At 41.0% G+C, this 17,423-nt stretch overlaps 1 protein-coding gene across 1 annotated transcript in view; it reads left to right on the forward strand.

The window, feature by feature from the left end:
• TPO (thyroid peroxidase) overlaps positions 1-17,423 on the forward strand; it is a 127,596-nt gene that overhangs the window by 83,832 nt on the left and 26,341 nt on the right. The window contains exons 8-12 of the mRNA XM_075269599.1: positions 691-861; positions 1,392-1,629; positions 4,533-4,741; positions 7,747-7,911; positions 16,487-16,618. Coding sequence (XP_075125700.1) covers positions 691-861; positions 1,392-1,629; positions 4,533-4,741; positions 7,747-7,911; positions 16,487-16,618 — 915 coding nt within the window. The remainder of the gene's footprint in view (positions 1-690; positions 862-1,391; positions 1,630-4,532; positions 4,742-7,746; positions 7,912-16,486; positions 16,619-17,423) is intronic.

Consider the following 17,423-nt stretch of genomic DNA (forward strand, 5'->3'; position numbering starts at 1 on the left):
CACTTACCGATCCCATCCCCTGCCAGGATCGGTAAGTAATTAGGGCCCATTACCAGCTGGCCTAATAAGAAAAAAAAACGCAGCAGTAGCGGCTGTCACTGGGCCCCTAATGTCCCAGGCCCTGTGGCAGCTGCTACCCCGGTAGTTACACCACTGGTCCCAGGTCTCAAACCCAGGTGCTTCTATATGGTGGGCAGGCACCCTAGCAGTTGAGCCACAGATTCTTCTTAACATGAAGATTAAAAGCCCCAGAAGTATTTCTCATTGAATACATAATGTACAATAACAATCTGAGTTCTTATATCATTATATGGGGTCTAAAAATATTTAGCTATAAACGCCATGCCCATTGAAAAGACCACCACCACTTTAATTACAATCTGCCATTTGCAAATCATCCTGTACAGTATGTCTTCTGAATGAAGACAGGAAAAAAAAGTCACTGCCAGAGGGTTATTTCCCCAAGAACAAAAACATTGGGCATACTGAGATCCAAAAGCCCAATCCTTGCCTCACTCAACATCTTCCACCAAGAAGAGTCGGTAGGTCCCATAAACAGTCCCATATCAGAAATCAATAAACACCTTTTCTACTATTTTAATTTTCATACCTTCATTCAGACTTCAGACCTATTATACCTAATCCTCTTGTAACATAACACGCCACTACTACCTCTACAATTTTTTTTAGGAGGCCTCGACCCCTTGATAAGAGGTCTTCTTGGAAAACCTGCAAAGCTACAAACCCAGCGAGATATTATGAATGAAGAGTTAACTGAAAAACTGCTTGTGCTTTCCAATAATGGTTCAATGGATTTGGCGTCTCTTAATTTGCAGCGAGGTCGTGACCACGGCTTACCAGGTCAGCTTTCTCTTTAGTCGATGAAAACGCTCTTTCTAAAGTACAGATCAGTTAGGGATGTTGTAAGAACTTTTGTACATTTTCTTAAGAGCCGTCATACGTTATGTCTATTCATTGCTTCAATACGATCCACTTTGACCATTTACCTTTATTGTACAAATGGCATCGCAGTTCAGATATTTTATTTTTGATGTTAAAATTCACATTTTTTTTAAAATTTTTTTATTTGGAGTAGATAAATTAAATGACAAATATAATGGGTTTCAAAAAGTTCAGAATTAAAAGAAATTTGCGATGTTCAATGAATATAACTTGTAGAATTTTCTACCTATCATACTTTCTAATCCTCACAATTTTCACTTGTTGTCAGTGGATGGGAACGTTCTGGGTAATGGGAATCCAATTCTATTAAAGTTTGCTTAGCTTCGTATGTTAGATATATTGAAGCAATGAAAAATGGATGCAACGGTGGACGAATACTTGTTATCTAAGTTATATTTCATTGGTTATATAGGTCTGATTGTTTTTAGGATACAATGATTGGAGGGAGTTTTGTGGACTACCAAGACTAAATTCAACATTGGACATGAGAATAGCTATTTCTGATGAGAACATCACAAGGACGATCATTGAGTTGTATGGACATCCTGACAACATTGACGTATGGCTTGGTGGTCTTGTAGAAGACCTCTTACCAGGAGGAAGAACAGGACCTTTATTTGCTTGTCTCATTGGAAGGCAGTTTCGAGTACTGAGAGATGGAGACCGGTAACATAATTCTATATTTATATATTACGTAAATTGTTCTCTGTTTTCTAAGAATTGTATATTCAGTAAGAAAAAGAAAAGTGAGTTACTGTGGTGTATGACCAAAGTTGGGCTCCTAGAGCTCATAGTGTTAGACTGTGATACCTTTGGTATGGTCACATCACAGGGATGTAGCTGGGTTATCAGAAGAAGCTACATCACCGATGCCTTGTCCATCGTCTGCATCTATTATTGCATTTTAGCCCTATTTATGTGAAAAGAGCTGAACTGCAATACTAAGATCCACCACTATAGAACATACGGCACTGTGCATGGTAAGAAGTGAAGAGGCCACAGCCCTGGATAATTGCCTTTAGGCTGAGGCCCCACGTCGGAAAGGCAGATTTTGTTGTGTTTTTTTTAGCCAAAGCCAGGAGAGGAATGAGTAGAAGGTAGAAGTATAAGAACTTCCTATATAGTTCCCATTCCTTTTGTAGCCATTCTTGGCTTTGGCTCAAAAAACTGCAACAAAATCTGCAACATAAAAAACTGTTTCCACAACGTGGGGCCTCAACCTAAATGTTACCTTATTCCGAGATCTTCAATGCCCAGTAGTGCTACCAATTATCTGCTCTTTGATCAACTACCTGCTTCACATGAATAGAGCTATGTCAAAGATACAAGTACAGGTGGTGGATGAGAGCTCTGCTCTGCATGGAATAATCCATGTCCTAGTAATATACACAGTACAGTATCACAGTGTTATAACATGGGATTACCACATTAAAGGAGTTTTCCAGGCTAAATAATTAATGACCTATCCTTAGAATAGGTAATCAATTAAAGATCGGCATGGGTGCATCATCCGAGCGCCCAGCTGATCATCTGTTTGAGGAGGCTTCAGTATCTGGGTGAGCGCTGCAACCTCATCTATACTTACCAAGCACAGTGCCATTCATTTCTACAGCGGCTATACTTGGCATCCCAGTTCAATCTATCAGCTTGAAAGTGACTGTGCTGTGATCAGGACATGTGACTAAAGAGTCACTCGGTCTGCAAAGCTGAAGCAGTGCCCAGGGAACACCACTTCTGCCTTGACGGAGTTTTCCTGGAAAACTCCATTAAGTGAATGAACATTCATATGCACATTTTTATGCTATATATTATATATTAATTTAACACATAGTTTAGCCTAAATATTTCTAAAATAATATAGTATGTTTTTTATAGCTTAGTGTGTTCAAACACACACAATATACATATATATATATATATATATGTATATATATATATGCATTACTCTCAGTTGAGCTCACTAATAGTCCAAGCAGTACTGTACCTTTTCAGTATAGCAATATCTAGGATGGCTACAATGCGACTGCCTGCTGAAGATTAACAGAAGTCTCCCCGCAGAGTTAAAATGACTGAACTGGGGCACATTGATGAATTTATCACAAGTCAACCTATATCTTGGGACACACGTATATAGCTGAAAAAAAAAAATGGAGGAGATTTTGCACATCCAACAATATCCAAAACTAAAACATGAACAGGCTTAAGGCACCTGCTAAAAATAGAGATATCATTGAAATGTCAGAATCCATTCATACAGAATAGCTGCTCTCACAAAAGTTCTTATGTACAAATGCAGAGAAGATTGAGGCTAGTAGTGAAAGTCTTTAGTCTCCAGTTTATAGTCATTGCTTTGTATTATATACGGAAAAGTCATTTTTATATTGTGGGACTTCAACGTGAAACTGCCCGTTCTATTTGAGTATTCTGATACTGAACTATCACATACATGTATTTGGTCCTGGGGACAGATCTCTAGAATCGCTGCGTGCTGTGTGACTCCCTGAACACTTACCTACCAAAATCTGTAGTATCATGACTGTCCATGGCTGGCCAGGTGTATATGACATCTATGAACACGATATAACAATATACAGAAAATGCAATATGATGTAACATACCAAACTGCAATAAATTATGAGCAATGTATACCTGATTAGTTGGAGATTACACTCATCAGCCTGTAGAATCAGACTACACACCATTTGTTTGTAGCCTGTTACCATGGAACCATATATCATAGGTCTGAATAAGAAAAGGCTTATTTAGTTACAAATTTTAAATAAAGATTTGGAAATCGCTAAAGAATCGTCAACTTGAATGTTGATGCATTATGATGTCACACAGGAAAAGCCACTAACAAGGTAAAGTTATTTGTCCTATAGGTCTGTAGTTATGGTAATACTGTGTAAACAACGGGAGGAATAGGTTCACATAGCAGGCAAACAAAGCAGCATTTGTAAAGCAATATATTTAGGAAAAGTCTTCAATTTACATAAGCTACCAGTATAGATAGGATCCTTGAGATGGGACAACCCCTTTAATAATAACTCATTTCAGAAAACTGATGTGAGTTTTAATAAATATGTATATATATATAAATATATTTGCACAATGTGGCGATTCAGGCAGAGAACAGCGGTAATGGTGCACGTATTGATCTTGCGCCAATTATGTCCTACAATATCATCCCTCTACACTGTGTCTGCCCTGTATCTCTCCACGGGTTTCCGTCCTCAGCCCAAAAAAACTAGATCGGGGACGAGAGGCGGACTCCAGCAGTCACCTTTAAAAACCCATTCAGATGAATAGGTTTTAAAGCTGACCGCCGGGAAGCCGTCCCCGGTCAAGTTTCTTGGGGCTGAGGACAGAAACTCGCGGAGAGGCACAAGGTGGACACTGGGCGCATGTGTGAACGCCCCCTTAAGAGTCAAGTTAAAATTTATTACATGTGTACAGATATAGCAGAGGAAATACATAGCGTTTTTCTGCAAATATAGTATCATTTTTTTAATCTATTTCCGATCTTTGATTATATAAGGGATCTGTCTTCTATTTTTTAATATGTTTAGGTTTTGGTATGAAAATCCAAATGTGTTCACGGAAAAACAAAAGCTTGAACTTGAAAAGCATTCCCTATCTCGTGTAATCTGTGATAATACAGGAGTAACACACGCACCTCATGATAGCTTCCTGATGGCAAATTATCCGGAAGGTTTTACATCTTGTGCAATTATACCTGGCATGAATCTAGAAGCCTGGAAGGATGATCCGGAACAAGGTCTGCATGTAACAAGAGTGTCTATTTCCCTGTGAGCTTCTGTAAACTTGGCCTAGAGACAAAAATCATGAGTGATCAGTTGGCAAAATGTTTTCTGAAACTTTCTACGTTCTTATTTATCTTGATTTTGCAGCTGCTCTTTACTGTATCAACTACATCACAGACGTCTTATCACTTGATCTTATCACTTGAAAGTCATCTAGTATGTGGAAATACTGACTTTGAGAAATGTGAAATACCAAAAAAGTTAAATTTTATTTTGCATTAAAGGCTATGGGCCTTTTGATATTGAAACATGACATGTACAAGCTTGTTGGTTACTGTCAATTTCATAAGATCCAACAATTCCTGACACTTGGAACGCACAAAAAAATTCCTTAATTTCTTTAAAAATGCCAATAAATTGTATAACTACTGTTTTATACATGTTATATGTCCTAGCTCCCCTGCTAATGGCAACCAGGACTTAGATAAGTGCAAGTCAAAGCCACCCTGATAGAGCTCTGAAAGGTGACCAAGCCAGGACCTAGTGCAAATGCCCTGGCAATGTGCACTTCCAAGAACCTGGCTACACTACAGTAGAACGTGCCTAAACATAGCAGCTACAATAGTGACCATACCTATAGGAAAGTAAAAAAAAACAATGGTGAGGATTTGAGGTTGATTGAAAAAGATCTCCACAAAGTATTTGCAAATATGTGAAATATGTATAACTTTACTATATTCCTTTATATTAAGTATCAATTTCCATCAAGCAAATGCTACTTCATATGGTTCAGCTCCTGCTCACAATTCCCTGTATTCCAAACCTTCTGACATCTAGTTATCTCTTTACAATCACATCCAGGAGGTAGTGTCACCCAATGACAACTCAGACCACACTTAAGGTCTTCTTCATCTCACTCCCTTTCTATTTCACATAGACAGCAAGGAATCTGAAGAAACCCTAGAAACCTGACTTTCTCAAAGGCTTCCAAAATACAGCTCTTGAATTATCAAGTTCCCACAGTCCAATCTAGTACATGACTGCACCCCCAGACCACATCACAAGCTTACAGGGCAACCAGCCTCCACTAAAGATGTCTCATAAATGCACTAAAAAAAGATCACCCTGAATCCCCAACATGGGGATTTTGGTTTTTGATTGTGAAGTCTTTATTTCTTGAATGGTTTCTGTGGTGGTAACTTGGACCTCAAATTTGACAAATGTCCATCTGGCTTCGCGGCTGGCCCTGGTGAAGTTATTTGGGTATCTGGAATCCTATCTCTTAGCTCTGTATAGGTTTAAACTTTTAGTTCTACTACAGGTTCAGTCAGAACCTGCTGGGTTTTTTTTAATTTTTGCTCCAGGGACTTTATCGTAACAACAACTCGAATTCCGAATTGCATTTGTTTATTGATTTAAGTACAGTACCAGTGATTCCAAGCATGACTCCATGATAAGCCATCTATTTTCACTACCTCATTGGAATTCCCAGTGCTCACCATAAAAGCTGACAATACGCTTTAGAAAGTGACCCACTGTACATAGTGACCTGGCAGACATATCTCTCATGTGGCACCATTCTTTCACTCCACTGTAGACAACCTCTTCCACAGTTCTATCCCATGACTCAGTTAAAAAGTCTATTTAATCATTATGAGGATGATCCACATCATGATTAAATAGACTTTTTAACTGAGTCATGCATGATGTTAAGGATGCTGCCGTCTAGAGGCCAGTGTACAGAGTGCACTGTTCTCCTAATTCCATCCTGGAGAATAGATTTGCATATTTTTTTACCCAGAATCCCTAGCAGAGCAGGAATGACTTGTAAGTCTCCGTACTGCCTATGTAGGCACACACTCTCCCTGATGTGTACTATTATCCCCTGACCCTGGTCTATAGTCTCTCACTCTGCCAAATCAGTATCTCTACGCTATGCTGAGGAGGCCCAATAGGCTGAAACAGCGCTGTCTATAGCTAGGAATCTGTTTCTTTTGGGATAGAAATACTAATTTGGCAATTAAATCCACATCATGATTAAATAGACTTTTTAACTGAGTCATGCATGATGTTAAGGAGGCTGCCCTCTAGAGGGCGGCGTACAGAGTGCACTGTTCTCCTAATTACATCCTGGAGAATAGATTTTCATATTTTTTTACACAGTGGTACCAAAGCATATTGTGGCCTTTTGTTTAACCAACCAATAAAACAAAAAGAAAATGATGAGTTATGAAAAATGAAGGCACAGAAGACAGAGTAGCAATTGAAACAGGCATACGTGACTGCTCAGATTACTTGGGAAGTATCATTCAGGTATAAGGCAACATGGCGGCACAGTGTACACGGCAGCAGATTTGACATGTATGGCAATTTACGCACAGAAAAGAGTGGTTATACTCTTCACTCCTTCCTCTGACCCTTTCTAACGTGGCGATCTGGGGGACGACCTTTGGGACTTTGTCCTCCTTTACAACCACTATTGGGGAAATGCAGAGCACATCTCCACCATGGATACCTAAGTTTCTACACTGTTTAGCAGCGGACGTGTTCAATAATCAGCAGGTTTTGGTGACTTGGGACTACCTGTTAACCCTATCAGCCACTAACTAACTTAGAGAGCTAAATCTAACACAAACTAACTTCTTCCTCTAATACGAATGCTAGGCGATGCTATATTATCAACCCAGGTGAGCCTCTGTTTCTGAACCCCATAGCGAGACCTATGTTCCCTAGCAAATGTATCCTCTACAACATTTATTATTGCACTCAGCATATATTACAAGGAGAGACAGGACGCCGCATTCAGCTTAGACAGATCACCGAGAGAGCTGCTATAGATAAAGCAGAAAAAGGAGATTTGTTCTTAGTCTTTTTTTCCAATTGTCTTCCCAAAATTTACCATTCTGTTTAGAAATATATAAATGGTTTCTCATTTTTATCCTAAGGCAAGACTTTGATCAGAGAAAGGAAACTAAGATAAAGCTTGAAATGGATTTAACCAGCTAATATCTTATTGTAGGTGCGTCCTGTGGTCTTCCAAAGAAGATAGAGAATGGCGACTTTGAATATTGTTCGGCGACGGTCTTAATTTATTTTTGTTACTCTGGATATCGCTTAGAAGGACATGAAAAATTGTCCTGTCAAGGAAATCAATGGAAAACTACCCAACCCCCATTCTGTAAAGGTACCATTTAATGTAGAGCATTACAATAAAAGTCTATGAGAGGTGAACTGAATGTTAAGTAGAGGAAACTTGAGATACGGATCTGGTACCAACAAAGATGACAAATTAATACCACAAGCTAAAGTTCACTGCTCAAGTGTTTACATCAAAGGTATACGAAGTATAAAATTACGTTTCCATGTATTACATGATATTATTGGGCCATGTGTAAAGTTTTCAGAATTATAATATATTAGTAAGTTGTATTAATTTATACGTGGAAACCACTAAAAAACTTTTAATGCAATTAGTAGAGATGAGCAAGTAGTGAAATATTTGAGATTCGATATTCGTTTCGAGTAGAGCCTCAATATTCGACTACTCGATTGAATATTGAATCCCATTATAGTCTATGGGAAAAAATGCTCGATTCCATTGACTTCAATGGGTGCTGGCATACGCGCGTATCACATTGAAAGCAATAGGTAAAAAAGCCTCCCATTGATTTCATTGGGGAGCGCGCGTATGCTGGCACCCATTCAAGTCAATGGGATCTGTTTTTTACACCGCTCACTCTGAACGAGTTTTACGTTCAGAATGAGCGAGCGTAAACTCCGTGTGAAGGCTCCCTTACTGCGAATAGGAGTAGTATTCAATCAAGCACGAGTATTTTGAATACCGTAGTATTCATTCGAATACCTACTCGATCAAATACTACTCGCTCATCTCTAGTCTTTAGACATCCCCTTTATTAATTTGTTCACAAATTGTAGTCTTTGAATATTTGTAGTTAGGGTCAGGGGATAATCATACACATTAGGGAGAGTGTGTGCCTACATAGGCGTACGGAGACTTACAAGTCATTCCTGCTCCGCTAGGGATTCTGGGTAAAAAATATACAAATCTATTCTCCAGGATGTAATTAGGAGAACAGTGTCTCTGTATGCTGCTCTCTAGTGACAGCACCCTAACATCATGCATGACTCAGTTAATAAGCCTACTGACATGATGCGGGGTTTATTGCCAAATTAGTATTTCTATTCCAAAAGGAACAGATTCCCACCTATGGACAGCGCTGATACGGTCTTTTGTACTTCCTCAGCATGGCGCAGGGATACTAATTTGACCAGGGAGCAGGAATGACTTTTAAGTCTCCGTACGCCTATGTAGGCACACACTCTCCCTAATGTGTATGATTATCCCCTGACCATGGTCTATAGTCTCTCACTCTGCCAAATTACCGTATTTTTCGGACTATAAGACTGAATAGTCTGAATGTGGGTTTGCAGCATGGCCACGCTACTGCCACCGCTGGTTTTCTTCAGCGGCAGGAGCGTGACAATACTGCAGGCCCCGGCAGCTAAGACACTCCCCGGCATCCGCCGGTCTATTACAGCAGATGCCGGGGACTGCAGATTGCCGCGGCCTGCAGATTGCCGCGCTACTGCCGCTGAAGAAAACCAGCGGTGGCAGTAGCACGGCCATGCTGCAAATCCACACCTCCTCCACAGGTCCCGGCAGTCAGTTAGCCCCCCCCACCTGCCCCATACCTTTAGTGATGCAGGCCGGCTCCTGCACGGCGAGGCCACAGGAGCCGACCTGTTCCGATGACAGCCGGGAGCCTAATGAAGGCTCCCAGGCCTGTCATAGATATATATTACTATCGCGGCTGGTCTATGACCCTCCGCGATAGTAATGTATAGAATCTCCCATAGACGGCAATACACTTGTATTGCCGTCTATGGGACTTGCAATCAAATGACTGCAGGTTCAAGCCCCCTAGGCGGGGGATATTAAAATAGTAAAAAAAAAAAAAAAACACTGAAAAAAAAAATATAATAAAAAATAAAATAAATAAAAGTTCACCTCCTTTCCCTAGAATACATATAAAAGTATAACATTACTGTGAAACATACACATTAGGTATCCCTGTGTCTGAAAATGCCCGGTCTACTAATATTTTTATGTACAGTGAACGTCAAAATCAAAAGTGCTAAACTGCCGGGTTTTTCTCTCTGTTTTGCCTCTGAATTAAATAAAAGGTGATCTAAGCAATAAACATTTCCCAAAATGGTATATCTAAAAAGTACACCTGGCCCCACAAAAAAAACGCCCTATACATCCCCGTACAGCTGCAGGGTCACCTGTCAATGTGGCCTTGCAGCTGTTCCAAAACTACAACTCCCATATATTAAATATTTTACCATTTTTTGCCTGAAAATTTTTTTTCCCTATTTTTCTCCTCTAAAACCTGGGTGCGTCTTATAGTCCAGTGCGTCTTATAGTCCGAAAAATACGGTAGTATCCCTGCGCTATGCTGAGGAGGTCCAAAAGGCCAAAACAGCGCTGTCCATAGCTGCGAATCTGTTCCTTTTGGAATAGAAATACTAAGTTAGCAATAAACCCCGCATCATGTCAGTAGGCTTATTAACTGAGTCATGCATGATGTTAAGGGGGCTGTCCCTAGAGGGCGGCGTACAGAGGCACTGTTCTCCTAATTACATCCTGGAGAATAGATTTGAATATTTTTTTTACCCAGAATCCCTAGCGGAGCAGGAATGATTTGTAATTCTCCGTACGCCTATGTAGCACACACTTTCCCTAATGTGTATGATTATCCCCTGACCTCAGAATCATTAGAAATTCAGTGCAGCAAGTATATGGGCTTTCTATAGGCTCACAACTGTCATAACAATAGAATATGCCCCCTATGGGGCAATGATATAAGGTTTCCCAGGCGCTGTCATTGTCTAAATGCTTCAATCACAATTAACCTAAGCCTCTAAAGGGTTATTAGTCGGGATCATTTCAGAGACCATTGTCAGTGGCAGGTGTCTGCTGTACTATGCAGCTGGTACCCGCTGTGTATGAAGAGGAGACAGCTCGTGAGCTCGCCCAATACACCCAACCTGTAGTGTGACATGATATGCTGTGAGGCGATTAAATAGCCATGAAAAATAGATTAAAAAATCAGGAACAAGTGGAGAAAAAACTGATGAAAATGCACATTGCCAGAAATGAAAACACACAAAGATCTGAATAAGGCTAATGCATGTTTGGGTCAGTGAGAAAACGGCCCTGATGGTACATGGATGATATCCATGTGGCGTCCATGACCTACACTAGACGCATTCATTTCATTAATGATCCAGGAGATTTGCCCCAGGCCACATGATAGTACATGAGAGTAAGTATGGGAACATAAGAGATTTGAGAGTATATAAAGTACAGAATATTTCTCTAGTGCACTTATTTAACTTACTCCTGGGCGGTTTCTTATAAATCATCTTAAGGCAGAATTCACTCCTTATACCGGTTCTAACTGTCTTATTTTATGTGCATATTTTATGTGCATACAAGTCCCATCAATAATAGTCAAGGCCGTTTGCAAAAAAAATCTGAATAATAATAGATAAACGATATGCAGAAAAACAATTATTTCTTTGATTTTAGCAAAGCCGCAGGTGCTGGGTCCTTAGCGCTCTGACTACCGTCCAGCAATGCACAGGTTAACAGAAGTTTGTGAGTATTGATTTCTGGAGGAGTTTTTATGGCCTGGCCTGCCACACTGACAGCTTCCTTCAATTTCAATTATGTGATGAGCTCCCTAGTCAGCTCCTTTACTGCTAGTTTTTGTACCACATAAAATCTGAAATGCAGAGGATAACAGGTGCAAAGTACTGATCTGTGACTGTACATCACTGCACGGACAGCGCTGCTCGGGAGTTTTTTCAATTGAATAAATATGTTACCTAATCTTTTTGGAGCACGGTGACCCTATCACCTATTTTTTGTATGTTAAACATATTTTTTAAGAATTTTTGGCGATTTATTTAAAAATTATTTTCCATATTATTATAATATTTTTTTTTAATCCTGCAATTTTCACTCTGGCCACTACACCTAATTCTTCCTGTGCTGTAGGATATTTTTTCCACCAGCTTCAGTCACCTCACTATCTGCGCTGGATCTCTGCAGGATTTTATTCCCTACGGACACATTATCCACCATTTACAGCAGGAGATAGAAAATGGAAAGCGGTTGTGACGTATTTTTGTCACACAAGGGACTCAAAAGTCAGTGAGTGTTGCAGAGATAGAGGCTGCCATTCAGACCCTCATCCCCAATACCTAGGTGTTTTTACAGGAAGCCCATAGAAACTTGGAGGAAACCCATACACACATGGGGAGACCATGTCAGATTTGAACCCAGGACTCCAATGCTACAAGACAGCAGTGCTAACCACTGAGCCACCATGCCACCTACTAACAACTTTATATTCCCTTTTACTGTACAATGACCTCCCAGGGTATGTTTAGAAAGCTCTTTAACTGGATCCACACTATTGCATTTATAATCCATGTGGCTGCTGTAAAGCATATCTCTAAATGCAGGACAGGAAAGATGGCTGCCCCCATAATCATATACAGAAATCAAAATAAAAATCTATAATCAGAAAGTAAAAACATTAGAATTATGGAACTAAAAATAAGTATGTGCAGGAAGGTGGAGAACAGTCCAGCAAAATTGCAAGTTTTTTTGTATGTTTTTTAAATCAAGGATTGCCATGCGTTGTTAATGTAGATTCCAGCTGTATAATTTATACACGTGAAGCATACTAATAAAATAAGTGTCAGGGTTGTGTGTATACCTTTAAAGCAGTTGTCCAACCAAAACTGGACAACCCCTTTAAGGCTCCGTTCTCACGGAGTAACGCACCGCTCATTTAGACACATATACACGTGTTAGAGCGTGGCGCTTCAAAACAGATCCTTTTGATTTCAGTGGGTGCCGGCTTATGTGATTAACACATTGAAATCAATGGGATCTGTTTTGAAGCGCCACGCTCTAACACGTGTATATGTGTCTAAATGAGCGGCGCATTACTCCGTGTGAACGGTGCCTAACTTTTAAATCAGCCAAGGGCAGTGAGGAAAATTTTAGAAAATGCATACTCACCTGTCCCCATTGCTCTAGTGTCCATTCGGTGCATCCCGGTTCTTGTGCTCTGGTGGCTTCTCAAGGGTCTCTTCTGGAGTTCTGCTGAAGCCACTGATTGGCCTCAACGGTCACATGAGCAGCATCAGGAAGACCCGTGATTTCTCAGGTAGTGACATCACATGCCATTTGCTGATTGGCCTCAGTGTATCATGTGAATGTTGAGGACAGTCAGCATCTTCAGCGGAACTGCAGAAGAGACTTGTTCAGTAGAAGGACCTTGTCGTGCCAGAACACCGGCGTATTGGCTGATTTCAAAGCTAAAAGGATTGTCCATTTTTGCCTGGACAATCCTTTTAATACAGAGAATAGAACAGAATACAGGCTCTCTTCTATATACAGTCATGGCCTTAAGTGTTGGCATCCCTGGCAAATTCCAGAAAATGATTACAATTACACATATTTTGTTATACACATGTTTATTTCCTTGGTGTATAAAGGTGCCAACATTGTTGCCTATTTTTGGAGTTTTGTGTGAAATTATGTCCAATTTTCCTTTTTTCAGTTTTTTTGTGCTGTTCCAATACACAAAAGCAGGGGACCTCAAACTGCGGCCCGCGGGCCACATGCGGCCCGCCAAGCACTTCTGTCTGGCCCCGCCGACAACGCAGGCAAGCGTGCATTTATAATGAAGCTCCTGGGGAGCTCGGGCCAGGCCATGGAGCGCACTTCACTTTACCTATTGGAGGGCACCGCTCCCGATGTTTGTGCAACCTGCTCTGCCTCCGGCCCACTGTTTAAAAAGTTTGAGGACCCCTGCACAAAAGGAAACAAATGCGTACATAACGAAATATGTATAATCACCATAATTTTCCAAGAAAAATACTTCACTTTCTGGAAAGATTTCAGTGGTGCCAACACTTACGGCCATGACTGTATATAGAGGAGAGGCTTCAGGCATATATATAGCAAGCTGCATTTACTGTTGCCAGTTTTTAACTCTTTTTTTTTAGTATGGCACCTCAGAAACATTGAGATACCAGCTTCGGAATCCATAGCAAGATGGCGCTGCAGGCAGAACCCACTTTAAAATCAGCACCAGATTCTGCCATATAAACATACCCTTAATGGTGACGTCTTTGTCTTGATAAGTTGCTAATGATTAGACCATGAAAATTGGAACTTTCTATGGTCTGGGACATGTCAGAAAGACAGTCATGTCCTTACTGTAAACAGGTTATCAGGCAGGGACACTACATGTATGAGAGAATAACCTGATCACAATAAGGACATCATGGCTGGTTATTAGGGTTGAGCCGATCTTGACTTTTCAGGATCGATTTTAAAATCCGATTTCCGATCATTTTTCATTTGAACCCGATCTCGATCCCAATTCTGATCCCAATGAAGTCGATGGGATTTTTTTTTTTATCGGAGATCGGATTTTAAAAGCAATCCTACCCCCTGGTGTCCACTTACCTCCAGAGATGGCTGGTCCTGTGCCGCGTGCCTTCATTCTTCGCCTCGCTGCTGCTCCACGCTGCTTTTCTTCCTTCGCTGCCCCCTCCCTGCCAGGTTAGGAGAGTGTGGGTGGGTTAGGAGAGTGTGGGCGGGTACTGGGAGGGGAGACGTCACGTCTCCCCGCCTTGTACCCGCCCACACTCTAAGCCACAAGCCCCGCCTAACTAGCGCTTTAAACACTAACCTGGGAAGCAGGGCAGCGAGGCAAGAAGAAGGAGGGCACCGGAGCAGCCATCTCTAGAGGTAAGTAGCTGCTAGAGATTTAGTTTAGCCTTCCATTCGAATGAATGGAGGCAGCCGGCGCGCAGGGGGTTAAGGCTGTGTGTCGGCTGCTTCCATTCATTCCTATGGAACTGCAGCGAAGCCTTCACACTGAATATACAGCGTATACTCAGTGTGAAGGCTAAGCAATGCATTGTGGGAAAAATCACCGATCTCGATCCCACATAAAAAGATCGTGTTCGGAATTCCGATGGCGATCATGAAAATTTCTCGATCGCCGATCGGAATCCGATCTTTTCCAAACACGATCGCTCAACCCTACTGGTTATCAGGAGGACACTACATGTATGAGAAGATAACCCAACCACAATAAGGGCATCATGGCTGGTTATCAGGCAGGGACACTACATGTATGAGAGAATAACTCAACCGCAATAAAGACATCATGGCTGGTTATTACGAAGACACTACAAGTATGAGAAGATAACCCGACCACAATAAGGACATCATGGCTGGTTATCAGGAGATAACTACATGTATGAGCAAATAACCCGACCACAATAAGGGCATCATGGCTGGTTATCAGGCAGGGACACTACATGTATGAGAGAATAACTCAACCACAATAAGGATATCATGGCTGGTTATCAGGAGGACATGACATGTATGAGAAGATAACCCGACCACAATAAGGACATCATGGCTGGTTATCAGGAAGACACTACATGTATGAGCAAATAACCCGACCACAATAAGGACATCATGGATGGTTATTAGGAGGATACTACAAGTATGAGAAGATAACCTGACCACAATAAGGACATCATGGCTGGTTATCAGAAGGACACTACATGTATGAGAGAATAACCTGACCACAATAAGGACATCATGGCTGGTTATCAGGAGGATACTACATGTATGAGAAGATAACCCGACCACAATAAGGACATCATGGCTGGTTATCAGGAGGACACTACATATATGAGAAGATAACCCGACCACAATAAGGACATCATGGCTGGTTATCAGAAGGACACTACATGTATGAGAGAATACTCTGACCATAATAAGGACCTCATGGCTGGTTATCAGGAGGACACTACATGTATGAGAAGATAACTCAACCACAATAAGGACATCATGGCTGGTAATCAGGAGGACACTACATATATGAGAAGATAACCCGACAACAATAAGGACATCATGGCTGGTTATCAGAAGGACACTACATGTATGAGAGAATACTCTGACCATAATAAGGACATCATGGCTGGTTATCAGGAGGACACTACATGTATGAGAAGATAACTCAACCACAATAAGGACATCATGGCTGGTTATCAGGAGGGGCACTACATGTATGAGAAAATAACTCAACCACAATAAGGACATCATGGCTGGTTATCAGGAGGGGCACTACATGTATGAGAAAATAACTCAACCACAATAAGGACATCATGGCTGGTTATCAGGAGGGGCACTACATGTATGAGAAGATAACTCAACCACAATAGGGACATCATGGCTGGGTTTCTGACAAGTTCCTGCATTCACATTGTCTTCACTGGCAACTGATCAAGATAAAAGATGTCGCCACTAAGATCTTCTCCATGGAATATCTCCCCAGCCCAGCTCTCTGTTCTTGAATATCTCTATACCATAATCCTTGCATGACTTAATATCCCTTTGGTGTTTTTTAATTTCTGTGCCATGCCATAGACATAATACAGTGAACCCGTTTTGTCCGGAGAGTTCCTTCAAGAATAATGAGATGATTTTATGGCTGTCTTTCAATTAACTTAAATCAATACTCTGCCTAAGAAAGACAAGTGGGGCCATGTTTTCCATGTTGTGAGATAACATTAGGAATTATTTATTTTGTTTACTATAATATTATTGTATTTTTTTCTTCTAGATATTGATGAATGTCAGGATCTGCCTTCTCCCCCATGTCATACCTCAGCTACATGTAGGAACACATTGGGCAGCTATGAATGTTTATGCACGGATCCATATGAACTTGCTGAAGATAAAAGGACCTGTGTAGGTAATACATTCTGACTCTTCATTATTTACTTGCACTGGGATCTAGTGCGGCTCTGCTCTCCATTAAAAATACTCACTTAAGTAGCTTCTGTAGTCTCTAGTTAATCATAGTGGATTGTGCCAAGAATAAATGTCAACGAGCTCATAAAATAAAATATCATCTCCTTATTCTCAAATGCGGCAGGGTCTCTAAGAAATACTTCCTCACCAAGTGCCAACCGTTCCATCTTCAGGTTTTAATTAAGACCTCTGTTTATAGAAAACAATTTGCCAAATGGTACATCTGTTTCTTGAGTGTCATCCAGAAATATGCATTGTGGTGATTAAGGATTAGTGTTTAGGAGAAGACGTCTGGCTTATCAGCTTATTAGTGCCCTTAGTGGAAAATAGATGGATGGATGGATGGATAGATAGATAGATAGATAGATAGATAGATAGATAGATAGATAGATAGATAGGAGAAGTAATGCGCAACCTAATGAAGGAGACCAGAGGATGGGAGTAGTAGTGGCGGAGGCTATGGGACAAGGAGTCCTGACAGGAATCTGGTTAACTGGATGCTAGGCCCGAATAAGTTGCTCCGCTAAGGATCCCCCGTTGCTCCTCCTGGCATGGCTGGCAATTGTTCCAATAGAGACACACAGGACTGTGCCAGGACTGTCTCTGGATGATTCTTGGGTGTTAAATAGTCCTCCTAGAGGCCGTACTGGTGGCCGTTGAGCTCCAGTGCTGTTATTCCTCCTGCACAGCCCAGCATGAAATGTGCAGGGTGACTGTTCTCACTAGACTCACCTTCAACGGTTGTC

Source organism: Leptodactylus fuscus, chromosome 3 (genome assembly GCF_031893055.1).
Source record: "Leptodactylus fuscus isolate aLepFus1 chromosome 3, aLepFus1.hap2, whole genome shotgun sequence".
NCBI classification, from domain to species: domain Eukaryota; kingdom Metazoa; phylum Chordata; class Amphibia; order Anura; family Leptodactylidae; genus Leptodactylus; species Leptodactylus fuscus.